We start from the raw sequence: 19,735 nt of genomic DNA, 5'->3' as shown, positions 1-19,735 counted from the left end.
AGGTCCCCCAGCAAACAGAGCTCCAGCCGGTCATCCAGAAGCCCTCGCAGGCCAAGGTCCCCCAGCAAACAGAGCTCCAGCCGGTCTTCCAGAAGCCCTCGCAGGCCAAGGTCCCCCAGCAAACAGAGCTCCAGCCGGTCTTCCAGAAGCCCTCGCAGGCCAAGGTCCCCCAGCAAACAGAGCTCCAGCCGGTCTTCCAGAAGCCCTCGCAGGCCAAGGTCCCCCAGCAAACAGAGCTCCAGCCGGTCTTCCAGAAGCCCTCGCAGGCCAAGGTCCCCCAGCAAACAGAGCTCCAGCCGGTCTTCCAGAAGCCCTCGCAGGCCAAGGTCCCCCAGCAAACAGAGCTCCAGCCGGTCTTCCAGAAGCCCTCGCAGGCCAAGGTCCCCCAGCAAACAGAGCTCCAGCCGGTCTTCCAGAAGCCCTCGCAGGCCAAGGTCCCCCAGCAAACAGAGCTCCAGCCGGTCTTCCAGAAGCCCTCGCAGGCCAAGGTCCCCCAGCAAACAGAGCTCCAGCCAGACCTCCAGAAGCCCTCGCTCCCATACTAAAGAGAGGGTCTCCAGTGAGAAGAAGACCCCAGGTTCTGGTAAAGCAGACCCCAAGAAGGACAAGGTATCTCCCAGTTCCACTCGCTCACAACCTCCCACCAAGGATAAGACCCCATCCCTGTCCTCCACTGTGATGGAGAAGTCCGAAGAGGCTGTCGACAAGACTGACCAGAGCAAGAAAAAAACTGAGACTCGGGAGGATGGAGCCACGGAGGCCTGTGATATGGACAGTGACATCGAGGGAATGGCCGTGTATGGGGAGGATGGGGAGGAGAACTCTGACATGGGCGAGGAGGAAGAGGAAGAGGGGCAAATAGGGGAGAAAGAGGGAGAGGTAGGAGAGGCAGAAGTAGTGGAGGAAGAGGGAGAGGGAGAGGTAGGGGAGAAACAGGAAGAGGGGCAAGTAGTGGAGGAGGAGGAAGAGGTAGAGGAGGAAGAGAAGGGAGAGAAACAGCAGGAGAGTGCTGAGGACTTGATCCAAGAGCTCTCAGCTACCGGATCAGAACAGGGGAAAGCGTTCTCAGCTACCGGATCAGAACAGGGGAAAGCGTTCTCAGCTACCGGATCAGAACAGGGGAAAAAGAGAGATGGTGAAGACCAGAAAGCAGATGCTTCATATGTTGATGAGGTAAAGTACATGCTCTGTCAGGTCTTTAACATGTAGTTCATCTATACATGCTCTGTCAGGTCTTTAACATGTAGTTCATCTATACATGCTCTGTCAGGTCTTTAACGTGTAGTTCATCTATACATGCTCTGTCAGGTCTTTAACGTGTAGTTCATCTATACATGCTCTGTCAGGTCTTTAACGTGTAGTTCATCTATTTAATAAGTCAAATAACATAGTTCCAATTTGTAAAATACAAGGTGTCATGTTTAATACGTGTTGTGTGTTTCAGTAAATCCTAAAATCCTTATGTTTAGATTTTTTTGTTCCCCTCATTGTCACACAGGAGGAGCATGATTTCCCAGAGGGCCATGAGAACCCTATCACTTTGGATGACCTAGAGCAGGATTCATCAGCTGATGACCAAGGTGATTACTACTCAACACCTAGCTACTGGACCATAGATTACATTCAAACTTCAGCACTTTCAAAGAAAGAGTAATATTGTTATGAAGGTCATTAATTGTATGTTTATCTTACATTGCAGATAACCAGTCAACAGATGAGCCCAAGAGCAAGTCCAAGAGCAAGTCCAAGAGCAGGTCCAAGAGCAGGTCCAAGAGCAGGCCCAAGAGCAGGCCCAAGAGCAGGCCCAAGAGCAGGTCCAAGAGCAGGTCCAAGAGCAAGGTGAGCAAATTGTATTTTTTATTATTGTTATTGATGTGTTCTGTGAGTCAGTTAGAATGTGTTTATTGAACCTTATGAGATAAGACTGGTTTAAAGCAAAAGGTCAGTCTAGCACCATATACACTGCTCAAAAAAATAAAGGGAACACTAAAATAACACATCCTAGATCTGAATGAATGAAATATTCTTATTAAATACTTTTTTCTTTACATAGTTGAATGTGCTGACAACAAAATCACACAAAAATTATCAATGGAAATCAAATTTCTCAACCCATGGAGGTCTGGATTTGGAGTCACACTCAAAATTAAAGTGGAAAACCACACTACAGGCTGATCCAACTTTGATGTAATGTCCTTAAAACAAGTCAAAATGAGGCTCAGTAGTGTGTGTGGCCTCCACGTGCCTGTATGACCTCCCTACAACGCCTGGGCATGCTCCTGATGAGGTGGCGGATGGTCTCCTGAGGGATCTCCTCCCAGACCTGGACTAAAGCATCCGCCAACTCCTGGACAGTCTGTGGTGCAACGTGGCGTTGGTGGATGGAGCGAGACATGATGTCCCAGATGTGCTCAATTGGATTCAGGTCTGGGGAACGGGCGGGCCAGTCCATAGCATCAATGCCTTCCTCTTACAGGAACTGCTGACATACTCCAGCCACATGAGGTCTAGCATTGTCTTGCATTAGGAGGAACCCAGGGCCAACCGCACCAGCATATGGTCTCACAAGGGATCTGAGGATCTCATCTCGGTACCTAATGGCAGTCAGGCTACCTCTGGCGAGCACATGGAGGGCTGTGCGGCCCCCAAAGAAATGCCACCCCACACCATGACTGACCCACCGCCAAACCGGTCATGCTGGAGGATGTTGCAGGCAGCAGAACGTTCTCCACGGCGTCTCCAGACTCTGTCACATCTGTCACATGTGCTCAGTGTGAACCTGCTTTCATCTGTGAAGAGCACAGGGCGCCAGTGGCGAATTTGCCAATCTTGGTGTTCTCTGGCAAATGGCAAACGTCCTGCACGGTGTTGGGCTGTAAGCACAACCCCCACCTGTGGACGTCGGGCCCTCATACCACCCTCATGGAGTCTGTTTCTGACCGTTTGAGCAGACACATGCACATTTGTGGCCTGCTGGAGGTCATTTTGCAGGGCTCTGGCAGTGCTCCTCCTGCTCCTCCTTGCACAAAGGCGGAGGTAGCGGTCCTGCTGCTGGGTTGTTGCCCTCCTACGGCCTCCTCCACGTCTCCTGATGTACTGGCCTGTCTCCTGGTAGCGCCTCCATGCTCTGGACACTACGCTGACAGACACAGCAAACCTTCTTGCCACAGCTCGCATTGATGTGCCATCCTGGATGAGCTGCACTACCTGAGCCACTTGTGTGGGTTGTAGACTCCGTTTCATGCTACCACTAGAGTGAAAGCACCGCCAGCATTCAAAAGTGACCAAAACATCAGCCAGGAAGCATAGGAACTGAGAAGTGGTCTGTGGTCACCACCTGCAGAACCACTCCTTTATTGGGGGTGTCTTGCTAATTGCCTATAATTTCCACCTGTTGTCTATTCCATTTGCACAACAGCATGTGAAATTTATTGTCAATCAGTCTTGCTTCCTAAGTGGACAGTTTGATTTCACAGAAGTGTGATTGACTTGGAGTTACATTGTGTTGTTTAAGTGTTCCCTTTATTTTTTTGAGCAGTGTATTATCTGGGTTAAGTTAACTATTGTCAATAAGGTTGTCACAACCACACGTGTGTAAAATGTATTTATTTCAGAACTCAGGACGTGATCAGACAACCAGTAGAGTGATCTACGTCAGAAACCTTCCCAAAGGCTTCTATACAGAGAAGGACTTCCTGAAGATTGTTAAAGGCTTTGGGAGAGTGCACTGCTATTATCTCCATCGCAATGGTGTAGAGGTATTTTCCCAACAGAAGGAAATCTAAAATGGAGTCGATCCTAATGATGTACTACAAGTCTGATCGTATTTGTTGTTTCAGTAACCATGGTCTCTCTCCTCTCTCGTCTCTCTCTCAGGGCTTCATTGAGATGGAGAGTTCTTCTGATGCGACAAAGGCTTTAAGAGAGCTGCGTTACTATGGCTATAAATTATACGACCAGTACGTGGTGGCCACGCGGTCTGATAAATACAGAAGACTAACAACAGGGTAGGTGTCTGCTCTGCTAAACAGACATGTAGCACACTCCGTCCCATCCCGTGTGGGAACCACTGATAATTGATGTTTCTCTGTCTCTTCTGATAGATAATATCCCCGTCTGATCACATTTTATGTACAGTGAATTCTGCCTATCTAAAAGGTAAATGTTTCTAAAACGTATAGTTCTGGACAAAAAAAGGAATTATCTTGTTTTGTCAGGTTGAAACCTGAATCAGACTCTGATTCTGAAAGTGATCTGAAGAAAGATCACAGGAATACTAGAAGCAGCAGGATCAGGATAAGGAGATGGGTCATCAGTCACTCAAAGTCAGCAGCTAAGGACGAGGAGACGAAAGAGGAGGACGAGGAGACGAAAGAGGAGGACGAGGAGACGAAAGAGGAGGACGAGGAGACGAAAGAGGAGGACGAGGAGACGAAAGAGGAGGACGAGGAGACGAAAGAGGAGGACGAGGAGACGAAAGAGGAGGACGAGGAGACGAAAGAGGAGACGAAAGAGGAGACGAAAGAGGAGACGAAAGAGGAGACGAAAGAGGAGACGAAAGAGGAGACGGACGAGGAGACGGACGAGGAGACGGACGAGGAGACGAAAGAGACGGACAAGGAGACGGACGAGGAGACGAAAGAGGAGGACGAGGAGACGAAAGAGGAGGACGAGGAGACGAAAGAGGAGGACGAGGAGACGAAAGAGGAGGACGAGGAGACGAACGAGGAGACGAAAGAGACGGACGAGGAGACGGACGAGGAGACGGACGAGGAGCCGGACGAGGAGACGAAAGAAGGGGACGAGGAGACGAAAGAGGAGGATAAGGAGACGGACGAGGAGACGGACGAGGAGGAGGACGAGGAGACGAAAGAGGAGGACGAGGAGACGAAAGAGGAGGACGAGGAGACGAAAGAGGAGGATGAGGAGACGGCACAACAAGTACACTCCGAACAGCGTAGTAAACAATCGTCTGATCCAGCTAAACACTTTTACATGGACAGAGGAGCGTCTAAATTGAATACTGACAAATTGTCCAACAGTGAAGACCAAAACAATGCCTCTGTCTCTGCTGCTGAGGATGAGAAGCGGGCCTGTAGCACCGAGGACAATGTAGAAACCAAGATGGAGGATAATGTGGAAATAGGACCAGATTACGTGAAGACTGGTATGGAGTCATCATTCCAGCCCAACAACCCAGTGGGTAAGTGTTATGATGTGATTTATAGCCTCACTGCATTCTCATGGTAGCCTGGTCCCAGATCTGTTGTCTCCTTCTATAGCCTGGTCCCAGATCTGTTGTCTCCTTCTATAGCCTGGTCCCAGATCTGTTGTCTCCTTCTATAGCCTGGTCCCAGATCTGTTGTCTCCTTCTATAACCTGGTCCCAGATCTGTTGTCTCCTTCTATAACCTGGTCCCAGATCTGTTGTCTCCTTCTATAGCCTGATCTGTTTGTGCTCTTGTCAACTCCATGGCATGACAATCCCATAAAGATTTGGCAAGAGAGTAGAAACCAACAAGCACCCTGGCTACTGTCTTGGCCCCTTTCAAGAATAATTACGAAATGACCTTTTTAGACTTGTCTGGTCCACTTTCATCACTGAAACAACTTTTATTTGTTTGCTTTGAAAACACTACCAAGTGCAGCAATTAACCGTAGTAAGAAGCATTGTCTTTATGAAGTACAGTACTATGTTTTCTAACAAATTATGTGTTTGTTACAGGAACGGAATTCATTCAACCTGTCATGGGCTACTTCTGCAACCTGTGTCAAGCCATTTATGTCAATGAGGACGAAGCAAAGTACCAACACTGCAGCAGCCATTGTCACTATCTGAAGTTTATGGTAAGTCACCAGAATCCTGTTGAATCTCATCAGAATCATCTCACTTTTGGGGCGACAGGTAGCCTAGTGGTTAGAGCGTTGGGCCAGTAACCGAAAGGTTGCTGGATCGAATCCCCGAGTTGACAAGGTAAAAATCTGTCATTCTGCCCGGTAGGCCGTCATTGTAAATAAGATTTTGTTCTTAATTAACTGACTTGCCTGGTTAAATAAAGGTGAAATAAATCAATAAAAACTAGAGTTTTCTATGCATCTTTACCATTAGCATAGAAACAATGGTTGGCCGACTGCTCTTTTATAGTCCCTATTAGCAAATAATGTAAATCACAGGTGCTTAGGTTTGAAAAAGCAGGATCATTGCAGGTATTCTTTACATTATTCAACCACCATTTCTGTGCAGTTATTTGCTGTGTACATTACATGTTTACCTGGATGGTTACTGAGCTGTTTGATTTGTGTTGTCTCACAGGAACATTCAGGTAAAGACAAAGCCTCTAGCTAAAGGATGGTCCATCTCTGTAGGAAGTTGACAAGATGACAGTCTTAGACCCAATTTAACGGGAAGTGTACAAGTGCACACTTCTGGAGGAGTGTGAAGAATTGGGATTTTGCCATGTCTTACACTCAGAAGAACGGCACAGGTTTACCTAATCCACGAGAGGCTCTTTGTGAAACTCAACCTAGAACAATAAATGGGATTACAGATTACGTTAATCTGTATTGGTTTATATGAACAAATGTACAGCACCTACCTAGATATATTGTTATGTTTGTGTTATAATAGCTCCGATCTACTTCCTGTAACTTGATTTGTGTGTCCTGTGCTTGGAATTAAAGCTATTAGAAAACCCTATCTCATTTGTTTTCAAGATGAGTTGAAATAGAACTTCATTCTAAAATATTATGTTAATTAACATGCATTCATTATTGCATTTTTGTAATTTTAACATAATTCAAGCACGATAACATCACCACCTATACTGAACAAAAATGATTGAATGATTTTACTGAGTTACAGTTCATATAGGGAAATCAGTCAATTTAAATAAATTCATTAGGACCTAATTTATGGATTTCACATGATTGGGCAGGGGTGCAGTCATGGGAGGGCATAGGCCAACCCACTTGGGAGCCAAGCCCACCCATTGTGGACCCAGGCCCAACCAATCCGAATTAGTTTTACCCCACAAAAGGGCTTTATTACAGACAGAAATACTTCTCAGTTTCATCAGCTGTCCGGGTGGCTCGTCTCAGACGATCCCACATGTGAAGAAACCGGATGTGGAGTTCCTGGGCTTACGTGGTTACTCGTGGTCTGCGGTTGTGAGGCTGGTTGGATGTACTGCCAAATTCTCTAAGATGACGGAGGCGGCTTATGGTAGAAAAATTAACATTCAGTTATTCACGTAATAAGGAATTCTCCTTGACCACACCCACAAACTGGGGAAAACAAACATTCTTTCCTTTTGACCCCCAGTGTAAAAGAGCCAACTTTGTTGTCGATTTGTTGTTATAAAGAAATGGATAAGAGCGTCTGCTAAATGACTTAAATGTAAATGTAAATGTAAATAACAAAACATGCCGAAAAGCCGCTGTGTTGTTCAATGTACATGTAACCAGGTCAAACATCCTGACCTATGGTTTGCAATATTCCCACTTTGGGAAATAGGCTACCACAGTAGCTATGTGTGTGGAAAACATTTCACCTCAGAAAATCCATTTAACCTTGTTTAGTATAGTCAGTTTGTAACTCCACTTACTACTTATAGTTGTGTAGTTAAATTGTTTTTGTTAGCTTAATGTTCCAGTTGGTAGCTAATTAGCTAGCACTCATGTGGCGGCTGGCACCCTCATGAAAAGGGCATTTTTAATGTTTTTATTTAACCCTTATTTCCTGGCATGAGGGAGCCCTACAATAGTATGTTTTTCTAAGTAATGAGAACGCACGGGAGCAGTCAACGATGAAAAGTAATCTTTAGATATGTTGTACTTTTCTTTAAATACAGTTTAGCAATTGACAAAAATAAGCAGACAAGAAAATTGCGTTTGAAAAAGATCAAGTTTGTGCTGTGAGGCAATGGGGTAACCACGGGTTATTTTCCCTTACAGACGGCCTGGGCCGTGACATTCTATGTAATACCAACTGGGACTATGGCGCTGCCATGCTAAAACTTGCTTTTGGGCACAAGAGTCATCTATCTGTGCTGAGTCCTCTATATAGCTCTATGGGCGCGGCGTCTGTCTCCATGGTAAACAAACATGGCGGTGTCTGGTGAGTGGGAAATAGTTTTCATAAATGTGTAGACGAGTTGAGAACGGTAAACGTCTATGGTTGTTAATCGCATGTCATAATATGATTTTGGATATTTTTTGAGCTTTCAAGATAATTGACTTGTAGGCTACTGTAAGCACGGGAGAAGAAACGTTATCTACTAGCTAGCTATGCTATCTAGCTAATGTTAGCTAGCTACAGTAACATATCATGAACAGCAGCAGCAATGTTGACAAAGATGTTTCTATCTGTGATGTTGATGTTCAAGCAAGTGTGCCAATCAGACATTTTGGAAATACATCACTGTAAGCCTGTAGATAATTGATATGAAATGGGATGATTTATAAAAATAATTGTTTAACTGATGATTTTGTATCATTCTTGCAGGAAAACATACAATTGTATCCTTTGTTTTTGCTGTAATGTAGAATCTGCATTTAACGTTAATAGCTAGCTATCTAACGGTAACGTCAGCTATGTCTTTAGCTAGCTTCTGTAGCAGTTAACCTTCGTGTGCACAACAAAATGGTAATATATTCCTTATAGGGGCTCCCGTGTGGTGCAGCGGTCCAAAACACAGCATCTCAGTGCTTGAGGCGTCATTACAGACTCTGGTTCGATTCCAGGCTGTATCACAACCGGCCGTGATTGGGAGTCCCATAGGGTGGCGCACAATTGGCCCAGCGTCGTTAGGGTTTGGCCGGAAAAGCGCTATTGTAAATAAGAATATGTTCTTAACTGACTTGCCTAGTTAAATAAGGTTAAAAAAAATTATATATAAATAATGAGAGCCAGTTTCATCATAGAGCTTGATGGTTTTTGCGACTGCACTTGAAGTGAATTTTTTTAAATAAAAAATCTCAGATTCCGTCTGGCCTTTGAATAGTGCTAGTTTAAACAGTGCATACACCTCAAACATTTGCACCGTGTTCTACTGATTTCAACGTGATATCCATGGTAAGTGATAAAAACAAAATGAATTGCATTACACTTACCGCGTTGTCGACCCACTTGAATCAAAATCCAACACTTCAAAATGTAGCTTGGTGTCTTCTGTAAGTTATCCTCTAACCAGTGATGTACATATTATTCCATGTGGGTTTTGAACTGTTAGTTTTTACAGGACATGCAACCTCATCTCCCCGTCAAGCTATTGATTTCAACCTGATAATCGATAGGAGTGATTGACAAAACAGTGTGGCGTTTCTCTTTCTGTTGGTGACCCCTGTATCAAAATGCAACATTCCAACATATAGCTGACTGTCTTCTGCAGATTGTTCTCTAACAAGTGATGTAAAATGATCTCCTGCTTCCGTGTGGTTTTTGAGTTGTGGTAGTTTCAACAGTGCATACAACCTGATTTCCCCCTGCTAATCGATACGAGTGATTTATTGTCAAAACAGCAGGGTTTTTGGCGCATGTGCAATTTATTACAATTGTTGCACATTTATGTGTAGATAATACATTTTATGTTTAGGTTTTCAATTGAGTTTTAGGAATATAAATGTAACTTTATCATAATTAGTTTCCAATGGTATTGTACTTAATTAGGTAAAAACTGCTGAATGAGTTGAAAATGTGCTGTGATTGATTTATGACGAAATTGGCTACCAGAAATCACCAAAACGGCTTTGCCCTGCCTACTCATGTCATAGACCCATGGTTATATCATCTGCCAGCGGGCTACCATTTGCAAGTCTTAGATATGACCTTAACGCCACATCTCAGTTGTCCTCCACACCACTGCAGGTCCTGTTCTACCTCAACGGCTGGTATTTTGCTGCCTACTTCCTTGCTGAGGGTCTGATGTTTGTTTACAAAGGTTTGTAGTCTACTCAAATGACCACACAGAGAGACATAAACTAATGTTTAATCAATCGCTCACTGCCTGATGTTTTGCAAACCCAGTGTCAGGCTGGAAGCAAAACTATTGATTTCTAAGTATGCCTTTGTATTTCCACAGGATTGTTGTTACCATACCCACCAGCTAGTCTCACGTTGGACGTTGGGCTACTTCTTGTGTTCCTTGGCTTGGAATCCCTCCGAATATTTTACGGTTTGTGTTTTGTTAAGCTGTATTCTGGGCTACCGGTATGCCTCTGCAACATTTCATGGTGTAGAATAATTAAAATTAAAATTAATAATAAAAAATAAGTCTTCACATTATGTAGCCTAAAGTGTGCCTATAATTTCTAATATTTATTGCCTTTATGGCATCTGTTAGTTCTATTTGGCACCTACCGTAGGCCTATTCTATATGTCCTTCCTTTTTCCGTCCACACTTGTTCCAGGTTGGAAGGGGAACTTAACAGAGCGTTCTCTGGCCATGTTAGTGAGTGTGCTGGTCCTGGTGCCGTGCACAGTGCTGTCTGTGTACTACCTGATGCTGCAGACCTTCGTCCTGCGCCTGGAGTTCATCCTTAATGCTGTGTTACTCTGCTTCTACAGTCTGGAGATGCTGCTGGGTATCATGTCCATATCTGCATTCTCCAGGTAGGAGAAACATGACATGACATAGCCTGGGTACCGGTCTCTTTCTCCAGTAGGAGAAACATCTCATGGCATAGCCTGGGTACCAGTCTCTTTCTCCAGTAGGAGAAACATGACATGACATTGCCTGGGTACCAGTCTCTTTCTCCAGTAGGAGAAACATCTCATGGCATAGCCTGGGTACCAGTCTCTTTCTCCAGTAGGAGAAACATGACATGACATGGCCTGGGTACCAGTCTCTTTCTCCAGTAGGAGAAACATGACATGACATAGCCTGGGTACCAGTGTCTTTCTGCTCTCTTGACAACTACTTATAGAATTTACATTTAAAGGTTTGGCAAGAGAGAAGAAACGAACTGGCACCCAGGCTAGGCATGACATGCTCTTCTTTCTGGACTGGGGAGATTCCTTGGTTTTGTTGATTATTGATTCATTAACTTATTATGCTTTGCTCTTAAACTGTGGCCTTGCGTAACGTTTCACTGTAAAGGTCCTATATCAGTGTTGCTGGATGTGGCCTTGCGTAACGTTTCACTGTAAAGGTCCTATATCAGTGTTGCTGGATGTGACCTTGCGTAATGTTTCACTGTAAAGGTCCTATATCAGTGTTGCTGGATGTGACCTTGCGTAACATTTCACTGTAAAGGTCCTATATCAGTGTTGCTCGATGTGACCTGATCTGCTCAGTGTTTCATGCTCATCAGTTTTTCCTCCATTTTGCTTGTCAGGTCAAAGGTGTACTAAGGAAGAGGAACGCTGCAATGTTCCACATCGTTTCAAGAGGAATGAAAAAATCCTGATTTTTACTGGGATTGTTCTGTGAACATATTTTAATCCCACATGATATTGTTTGTGTTTTTATATGATCTGTTAATAGCCTAATTTATATTTTTGTAATGATGAAATGTCACCTTTTTAAATTTGTTTTTGTGTCAACTGTCAATCTTCTGTGTTACTAGTAACACTAATGGAATTGTCAATGAGGGTATTCAATCTGCTGTACTTGATAATGTAATATATTTGTATGTTTTTTGTGGGGGGGGGGGTTCAGAACACTGTATTTAACGATTTACTTAATTAAAACAAATCCTTATTCATTCACCAGATAACTTTTTTTCCACAAGCGTAATATATATTTCTGATTTGCTGAATCGCACCAGCAGCCTATGGTTAAACTCAGATCCTAATGCCATAGAACAGGGCTATTGACCAAATCTGTGTTGTTGAGCATTCTAAGCAAAGATGTGAAATTATGGGCAATTATCATTATTGTTATTATAATAATTGTTTTACATTTAGCAGTGAAGACATTGAATGAAACATTTAGCATAATTACAATGCACAATCAAACTGAAGGGGTGGAGCTTTCATGCTCATCAGCAAATGTAGACGAATACGAGATGAGGATGCATGCGCAATAAACCCTGAGTAGTGGGGCGAAGGGAGGGGGGACCGGGGACCGGGGCAGACGATGCTGTATGCGAAAGGATTCACTGTGTCTAGATAGAAGTAGCGGTCTTATCCATCCCATATAGACATGAAATGCTCTTTCTAAGACACCACAGCGGACTTGCCAGTTGCTAGAAGTAGACTAGTTATTTATTTTCTTTCTATAATACGATATTATAAAGTCCAAGATATTAGTTTAGTTAACGGCGGGGGTCATAATGCTACCGTCTTCATCATCGGGGCTGGTGCAGATGGAAGGATGTGGGGCGGAGGCGAGAGATACCCAGAAAATGCAGGTAATAGATGCTCTTCCGTCACATGTATTTTAGACTTTTTTTCAACGATTACAGAAGTAACATAGTAGACATAACGAGGTCAAGGCGAGACGTTTTTATTTTACCCTGCATATATTTGTGCCGGCCGGTTTTGGTGTAGGTAGGCTATGCTGAGAGAAATCAAAGGGCCGACCCCTCCCAAAATCTCGCTATTCTTGCGATTGATAGGAAAGCCCAGTGTCGGCGAAATTTAGGCGGCTAAAATAATGATTGGATCTCAGTTGAACAAACCTGATTAGAGGTTTGATTATCTGGTGCGTCATCTTAGATTGTATATGTCATTTTGTCACTTTTTTGTATTTATTTCAGCACTACCTCATTTGTTTTTTTCTAGAAATTCAATAATCTATGCACTATAAATTAATTACATCAGGCCTTGACTAAAGGGTCCCACCAAGTAGGCCTAGGCCTATTTCATAAACCTTAGCATATTTTTTAACATCTATAAAGAAAATGTTATTTCAAGCAAGATGGCCTGTTTAAAACAGTGGTGCGACGAATGTTTGTGGTTTTTTGTATCTTTGGCAGAGAGCAGGTAGAACGTGGGTGAAAGTGGGACACGTGCTTTAACAATAGGCTAGTCAAGGCAATTTCAGATCAGAACGTCCCTGGCATTACACGGATGTTAGGGAAGAGCTTCCTGTAGCTGTTGTTATAGAATAATTGGTAAGAAAATCTAGGTCTATCCTGCCCTAACGGATAATGACCCAATATAGGCCACATACTACCTATTGAATGTACTCTGAATTGCAGAAGGACCATTGTTTTCCATGTACGCTATTACCAATATAATAAACCATGTAGAAGCAGCTCCCTTGTCTGTCCAACAAACTGAAACTATAGGGAGATAGTCCTACAGCAGATCATAGGAGACTGAAACAATAGGGAGATAGTCCTACAGCAGGTCATAGGAGACTGAAACAATAGGGAGATAGTCCTACAGCAGATCATATGAGACTGAAACAATAGGGAGATAGTCCATAGTCCTACAGCAGATCATAGGGGACTGAAACAATAGGGAGATAGTCCTACAGCAGAACATAGGAGACTGAAATTATAGGGAGATAGTCCTACAGCAGGTCATAGGAGACAAACAATAGGGAGATAGTCCTACAGCAGATCATAGGAGACTGAAACAATAGGGAGATAGTCCTACAGCAGATCATAGGAGACTGAAACAATAGGGAGACTGAAATTATAGCAGCAGATCATAGGAGACTGAAACTATAGGGAGATAGTCCTACAGCAGAACATATGAGACTGAAACAATAGGGAGATAGTCCTACAGCAGAACATAGGAGACTGAAACAATAGGGAGATAGTCCTACAGCAGGTCATAGGAGACTGAAACAATAGGGAGACTGAAATTATAGCAGCAGATCATAGGAGACTGAAACTATAGGGAGATAGTCCTACAGCAGAACATAGGAGACTGAAACTATAGGGAGATAGTCCTACAGCAGAACATAGTAGACTGAAACTATAGGGAGATAGTCCTACAACAGATCATAGGAGACTGAAACAATAGGGAGATAGTCCTACAGCAGATCATAGGAGACTGAAACAATAGGGAGACTGAAATTATAGCAGCAGATCATAGGAGACTGAAACTATAGGGAGATAGTCCTACAGCAGAACATAGGAGACTGAAACTATAGGGAGATAGTCCTACAGCAGGTCATAGACTGAAACTATAGGGAGATAGTCCTACAGCAGATCATAGGAGACTGAAACTATAGGGAGACTGACACTATAGGGAGATAGTCCTACAGCAGAACATAGGAGACTGAAACAATAGGGAGATAGTCCTACAGCAGATCATATGAGACTGAAACAATAGGGAGATAGTCCTACAGCAGATCATAGGAGACTGAAACTATAGGGAGATAGTCCTACAGCAGATCATAGGAGACTGAAACTATAGGGAGATAGTCCTATAGCAGATCATAGGAGTCCCGTGTGTCTTAGTTGGTAGAGAACAGCACTTGCAACGCCAGAGTTGTGGGTTCAATTCCCATGGGGGACCATTATGAGAATGTATGCGCTCAATACCGTCTAGTTGCTCTATATAACAGCGTATGCTAAATGAGTAACATCTGTGTTGGAACAGTGTGTTGACAGAAGGAAAGTGTCTCAGTGTCCTATCCTTCGTACCCTACAACAATGAAGGACCATGGATTACTGTAATCAATTAACTACACTTAAATGGATTGTGCTTGGAGGTTTATTTGTGACCTGCATATGATCGTATTGTAGAATGTGAACCCATTCGTTCCTGTTTCCTCAGTGCATGAAACTGACTGAAGAGAGAGATGAAGCAGAGAGCCAGCTGAAACACATCAAGAGAGGTGAGTCCCAGACACTGACACACACACATTTTTATCAAATAACATTTTATTAGTGACATGCACTGAATACAACAACCTTACAGTGAAATGCTTACTTACGAGCCCCTAACCAACAATGCAGTAAAAAAAAAAAATACAGATAAGAAATAAAAGTAACAAGCAATTAAAGAGCAGCAGTAAAATAACAATAGCGAGACTATATACAGGGGGGTACCGGTACAGAGCCAATGTGCGCGGGCACCGGTTAGTTGAAGTAATATGTACATGTAGGTAGAGTTATTAAAGTGACTATGCATAGATGATAACAACAGAGAGTAGCAGCGGTGTAAAAGAGGGAGTGGGGGGGGGGGGGGGGGGGTCTGTTACACACATTACCCTTCCTCACACCCCTCCGATGATGACCGCCTCTCCAAACCGGCTCCTGAATGGGTGTGTGTAAGAAGGTGTCTCAGTTTCCATGACGACTCAGACCTTCGGCCAACCATAGTCATGGATTTGTGTTTTGGCGACCCTGCCCAGTTCTTCCTAGCAACATGTAATGAAATACCACAGTAGCTCCATTAACAATTGATTTGGTAAGGAACAGGGTTACAGGGTTGAGTTCTGGAGCGTTGACAGACTGTCTGGTTTCATTATGCGAGGTAAGAAAGATAATAATCATTCAAAGTTCACAGCTACAGTATACTGTAGGTTTAAAGTGTAGCGTTAGTATGACAGGGTTGTTGGGCTACTTTCTCACAGCTTTCAGCTAGCTGTCTTTGGCAATGTTGTATTATAGGTCACGTCATCAGCATCTTGTTCAGATGGTTGGTTGGATCGTTACAAGTCAAGTTCCTGAAATGCTTCTGCTTGACTCTTGTAGGATAGGTAATTCATGTAAGAAGTTGTTTACCTTTTGATGTGCTGCAATAAATCATTTTTGTAGTTCTTACATAACCCAATAAAGTTAGATGTGTGTCTCTCTCCTCAACCAAGCTGGAACCAATTCCGCTGACCAGTTTCAGCTTCCCAGACAGGTACAGACAGACTTTAAAAAGAGAGGTAACCTATTTTGTTTGCTGGCCTTTAGACCTAAACAATAGATCATCAAAGACAGGTTGCCCTGAGTTATGACTGTACACATCTAGACACCATATGAGCTTTCAGCCAGGTCCAAAAGAACAGTAGTGTCTAAAACGTATTATTACCAGGTCTTATTATAATCATCAGGGGACTGTGTCTCTCCTTTGTCCCCTGCTGTGGTCGGCATTCATTCATCTCTGATGAGAACTACAAGTCACCACGCCAACACCTCATGTTATTTCACTGCATTATTCAGTAGAGAAAGAGAGGGACTCTGTTCCTGTGTTCCAGTCTGGCATCTATTCTATTGTGTTCTTTCACTCAGAGTGATACAGTATATTTTATAGGTACATTATACTCAAGTCAATATGGGGAAATAAGCTTTTAAAATATAATTTCAAGTTGACATGCACTTAAAACAAGAGATATTAGTAACTACAATTTATCATACAATTACCATTGGCTATATAATCTCTGAAGATTAAGATGATGTTCTATAGTCCTGAAAGTATAGGCTATAGCTATTTGCTTTGCTAGGACCAAAAGTTGTCTGATTACATTCAAACAACAATAATACTTACAAGACCTCATCGCTGACAAACAAGCAGACTCAGGCCTGCTGCGTTGGTACTGTACTTTTCTGACGCAGCGAGCCAGCATGACGCTGCAAATGTCCTTGCTGATTGGACTAGCTTAGCTCCTCTCCCTCCTGACAGCGGTAAGTGCTTGGTGTCTGTAGGGGAAACAGAAAGCAGGCTCATATTTCCCCTACAGTACAATGTCTAGGATAAGATTCTGTTCCCTCTGTAGAGAAGCTCTTGAGTAAGTCACTGTCTGTGTCCCAAATGGCATCCTATTCCCAGGGTCCTGATCAAAAGTAGGGCACTATATAGGGAATAGGGCCCTATCTAAAGCAGTTGCTCTAAGTGGGGAATAGGGTGCCCTTTGGGACACGATGACTTGCTCAGCGCTCCTCTACAGAGTATATGACACCATGTTAAAGGCAGGTTTTTGGAGTCAACATTCAGCTCATGGAGCATTAAGCATAGAGGAGTTATTGACCTAGAATCTCTACAACAAGACAGACACGCAGCCCCTCCAGCTCTGCTCTTCCTCTAGTCTCATGTGGAGATCCACTATCCAGGGAGTCAGAGAGGAGTAGTTTAACCGTGGGACAGCTATAGAGATCAGTCTGTCGTCACGTGTGTGTGTGCTGCAGAACTTTCCTACTGCTCCTAAGCGTGATAACAAGCAGAATATTCGATCCCCTTTCGCAGAATTCTCACTGACTCATTCATGCTCAGTGTCAGACATCAGGGTTAGGATCGACCTACTGCTTTATAAACACGGTGTAATCAAGCTGGGGATAATATGCAGAGGCATGTGTGTTCAGAAGGCATTAAAGCAAATTAATGAATAAGCATGAACATTTTGAATATTGCGTTAATATTTTGTGTTTTTGCAACGGAACAATATAGTACATGAATAAACACAGCGGTTGCTTCGGCAGAACACAGAGGACAGGGGGAGTTTAGCAGACTAGGTAGGCTGTTGTACCCCTAGTTGGATTGGTGTCACAGTGAAACAGATTAAACCAGATTCTCCCTTGAGGGGTCAGTTTGGAGGCTAGACGTACTGTAGTAGTATAGACACTGAGAACTAAGGAGCATTTCAATAGTTAACAAATGATGGACATCTGGGTGTTCTGGGTGTGCCAATATGCAATGTGTATGTGCATATGGGAGAATGATTGCACCTCGTTTCCTGACAACAACAGCACCCCCCCCCCCCCCCCCCAAAAAAAAATCTAAGAGCATTTTAAGCACTGTAGCCTATGTTTTGAAACAAAAATAACCATTGGCACAAATGCAGGATAAGCTTAGATTTTCAATGGAACCACATGGACCTTAGTTAATCTGATTTAGAGTATTTAGTAGCCAGAGGAAATACTAATGATTTACAATGGAAAAAAAGCCTGAGCCTTCCTGGTCTCCAATGCAACACGATCTGGCTACATTAGCATGTCACATGGACCCTGCTACAGTTCTGTCTGTCGACAGAGGGAAACTGAATAGCTCAATGGGGAGAAGGGGAAGTAGAGGGAAACTGAATAGCTCAGTAGGGAGAAGGGGAAATATAGGGAAACTGAATAGCTCAGTAGGGAGAAGGGGAAATATAGGGTAACTGAATAGCTCAGTAGGGAGAAGGGGAAGTAGAGGGAAACTGAATACCTCAGTAGGGAGAAGGGGAAGTAGAGGGAAACTGAATAGCTCGATAGGGAGAAGGGAAAACAGAGGGAAACTGAATAGCTCCATAGGGAGAAGGGGAAATAGAGGGAAACTGAATAGCTCGATAGGGAGAAGGGGAAACAGAGGGAAACTGAATAGCTCGATAGAGAGAAGGGGAAATAGAGGGAAACTGAAAAGCTCGATAGGGAGAAGGGGAAACAGAGGGAAACTGAATAGCTCGATAGGGAGAAGGGGAAACAGAGGGAAACTGAATAGCTCGATAGAGAGAAGGGGAAATAGAGGGAAACTGAATAGCTCGATAGGGAGAAGGGGAAACAGAGGGAAACTGAATAGCTCGATAGAGAGAAGGGGAAATAGAGGGAAACTGAAAAGCTCGATAGGGAGAAGGGGAAACAGAGGGAAACTGATTAGCTCGATAGGGAGAAGGAGAAACAGAGGGAAACTGAATAGCTCCATAGGGAGAAGGGGAAACAGAGGGAAACTGAATAGCTCCATAGGGAGAGGGGGAAACAGAGGGAAACTGAATAGCTCCATAGGGAGAGGGGGAAACAGAAAAACTGAATAGCTCCATAGGGAGAAGGGGAAACAGAGGGAAACTGAATAGCTCCATAGGGAGAAGGGGAAACAGAAAAACTGAATAGCTCGATAGGGAGAAGGGGAAATAGAGGGGAACTGAATAGCTCGATAGGGAGAAGGGGAAATAGAGGGGAACTGAATAGCTCGATAGGGAGAAGGGGAAACAGAGTAACACAATAGACATGTTGCCTCTCATTCAGTCAGTAATTTATTCAGTCAGTCATTAATTTATTCAGTCAGTCATTAATTTATTCAGTCAGTCATTCATTCTTTAAAAAATGAGTCAAATCGTACCATAAAACCATAAAACTAACTGTAATGTAATGTTTTTTGTATTCCAGTTTCCCAAATGGTGATCGAGGAGGTGAGCGTTCTGCAGACGCAGCTGGAGATAGAAAAATCCTGCAGAGAAAATGCTGAGGCCCTTGCCACCAAGGTAAGAGACTGATACTGCTTGACTTAGTAGTTGAGGCCCTTGCCACCAAGGTAAGAGACTGATACTGCTTGACTTAGTAGTTGAGGCCCTTGCCACCAAGGTAAGAGACTGACACTGCTTGACTTAGTAGTTGAGGCCCTTGCCCCCAAGGTAAGAGACTGACACTGCTTGACTTAGTAGTTGAGGCCCTTGCCACCAAGGTAAGAGACTGATACTGCTTGACTTAGTAGTTGAGGCCCTTGCCACCAAGGTAAGAGACTGACACTGCTTGACTTAGTAGTTGAGGCCCTTGCCACCAAGGTAAGAGACTGACACTGCTTGACTTAGTAGTTGAGGCCCTTGCCACCAAGGTAAGAGACTGATACTGCTTGACTTAGTAGTTGAGGCCCTTGCCACCAAGGTAAGAGACTGACACTGCTTGACTTAGTAGTTGAGGCCCTTGCCCCCAAGGTAAGAGACTGACACTGCTTGACTTAGTAGTTGAGACCCTTGCCACCAAGGTAAGAGACTGACACTGCTTGACTTAGTAGTTGAGGCCCTTGCCACCAAGGTAAGAGACTGATACTGCTTGACTTAGTAGTTGAGGCCCTTGCCACCAAGGTAAGAGACTGATACTGCTTGACTTAGTAGTTGAGGCCCTTGCCCCCAAGGTAAGAGACTGATACTGCTCGACTT

General features: G+C 43.8%; 3 protein-coding genes across 5 annotated transcripts in view; all 3 read left to right on the top strand.

The window, feature by feature from the left end:
- Positions 1 to 678: 678 nt before the first annotated feature.
- Positions 679 to 6,345, top strand: LOC139581946 (protein starmaker-like). Its single transcript, XM_071412136.1, has 8 exons — positions 679 to 1,173; positions 1,499 to 1,580; positions 1,700 to 1,839; positions 3,615 to 3,722; positions 3,877 to 4,007; positions 4,218 to 5,203; positions 5,725 to 5,846; positions 6,313 to 6,345. The coding sequence occupies exons 1-8, from the start codon at positions 679 to 681 to the stop codon at positions 6,343 to 6,345; spliced, it is 2,097 nt and encodes a 698-aa protein (XP_071268237.1).
- A 1,080-nt stretch (positions 6,346 to 7,425) lies between these two features.
- LOC139581747 (shootin-1-like) overlaps positions 7,426 to 19,735 on the top strand; it is a 29,674-nt gene continuing 17,364 nt past the window's right edge. The window contains exons 1-3 of one of the 2 annotated variants that reach the window (XM_071411845.1): positions 7,426 to 8,115; positions 14,677 to 14,737; positions 18,966 to 19,060. In XM_071411845.1, coding sequence (XP_071267946.1) covers positions 14,680 to 14,737; positions 18,966 to 19,060 — 153 coding nt within the window. In that variant the 5' untranslated portion in view covers positions 7,426 to 8,115; positions 14,677 to 14,679. Of the gene's footprint in view, positions 8,116 to 12,058; positions 12,351 to 14,676; positions 14,738 to 18,965; positions 19,061 to 19,735 lie in introns of those variants that run through there. The other variant, XM_071411844.1, reaches the window with a different exon arrangement.
- On the top strand, positions 8,523 to 11,706 carry LOC139581750 (transmembrane protein 216-like). 2 transcript variants are annotated; one of them, XM_071411849.1, is made up of 5 exons: positions 8,523 to 9,072; positions 9,865 to 9,937; positions 10,079 to 10,171; positions 10,407 to 10,608; positions 11,334 to 11,706. In XM_071411849.1, the coding sequence occupies exons 1-5, from the start codon at positions 9,070 to 9,072 to the stop codon at positions 11,347 to 11,349; spliced, it is 387 nt and encodes a 128-aa protein (XP_071267950.1). In that variant the 5' UTR covers positions 8,523 to 9,069; the 3' UTR covers positions 11,350 to 11,706. The 2 variants fall into 2 exon arrangements, with proteins under 2 accessions (XP_071267950.1, XP_071267948.1); XM_071411847.1 differs by having other exon boundaries at positions 8,523 to 9,937.

Source organism: Salvelinus alpinus, chromosome 7, assembly GCF_045679555.1.
Source record: "Salvelinus alpinus chromosome 7, SLU_Salpinus.1, whole genome shotgun sequence".
NCBI lineage: Eukaryota > Metazoa > Chordata > Actinopteri > Salmoniformes > Salmonidae > Salvelinus > Salvelinus alpinus.
The sequence above is the reverse complement of the archived record's forward strand: the minus strand, read 5'-3'. Positions and strand labels throughout refer to the sequence as shown.

Coding starts and splice junctions, on each gene's coding strand:
- LOC139581946 (XM_071412136.1), top strand. CDS start 679: ATGGAGAAGTCCGAAGAGGCTGTCGACAAGACTGACCAGAGCAAGAAA. Junction 1,581..1,699: donor TTCATCAGCTGATGACCAAG/GTGATTACTACT, acceptor CTTACATTGCAG/ATAACCAGTCAACAGATGAG. Junction 4,008..4,217: donor TACAGAAGACTAACAACAGG/GTAGGTGTCTGC, acceptor TTGTTTTGTCAG/GTTGAAACCTGAATCAGACT.
- LOC139581750 (XM_071411847.1), top strand. CDS start 9,775: ATGGTTATATCATCTGCCAGCGGGCTACCATTTGCAAGTCTTAGATAT. Junction 9,938..10,078: donor TCTGATGTTTGTTTACAAAG/GTTTGTAGTCTA, acceptor GTATTTCCACAG/GATTGTTGTTACCATACCCA. Junction 10,172..10,406: donor ATCCCTCCGAATATTTTACG/GTTTGTGTTTTG, acceptor CACTTGTTCCAG/GTTGGAAGGGGAACTTAACA.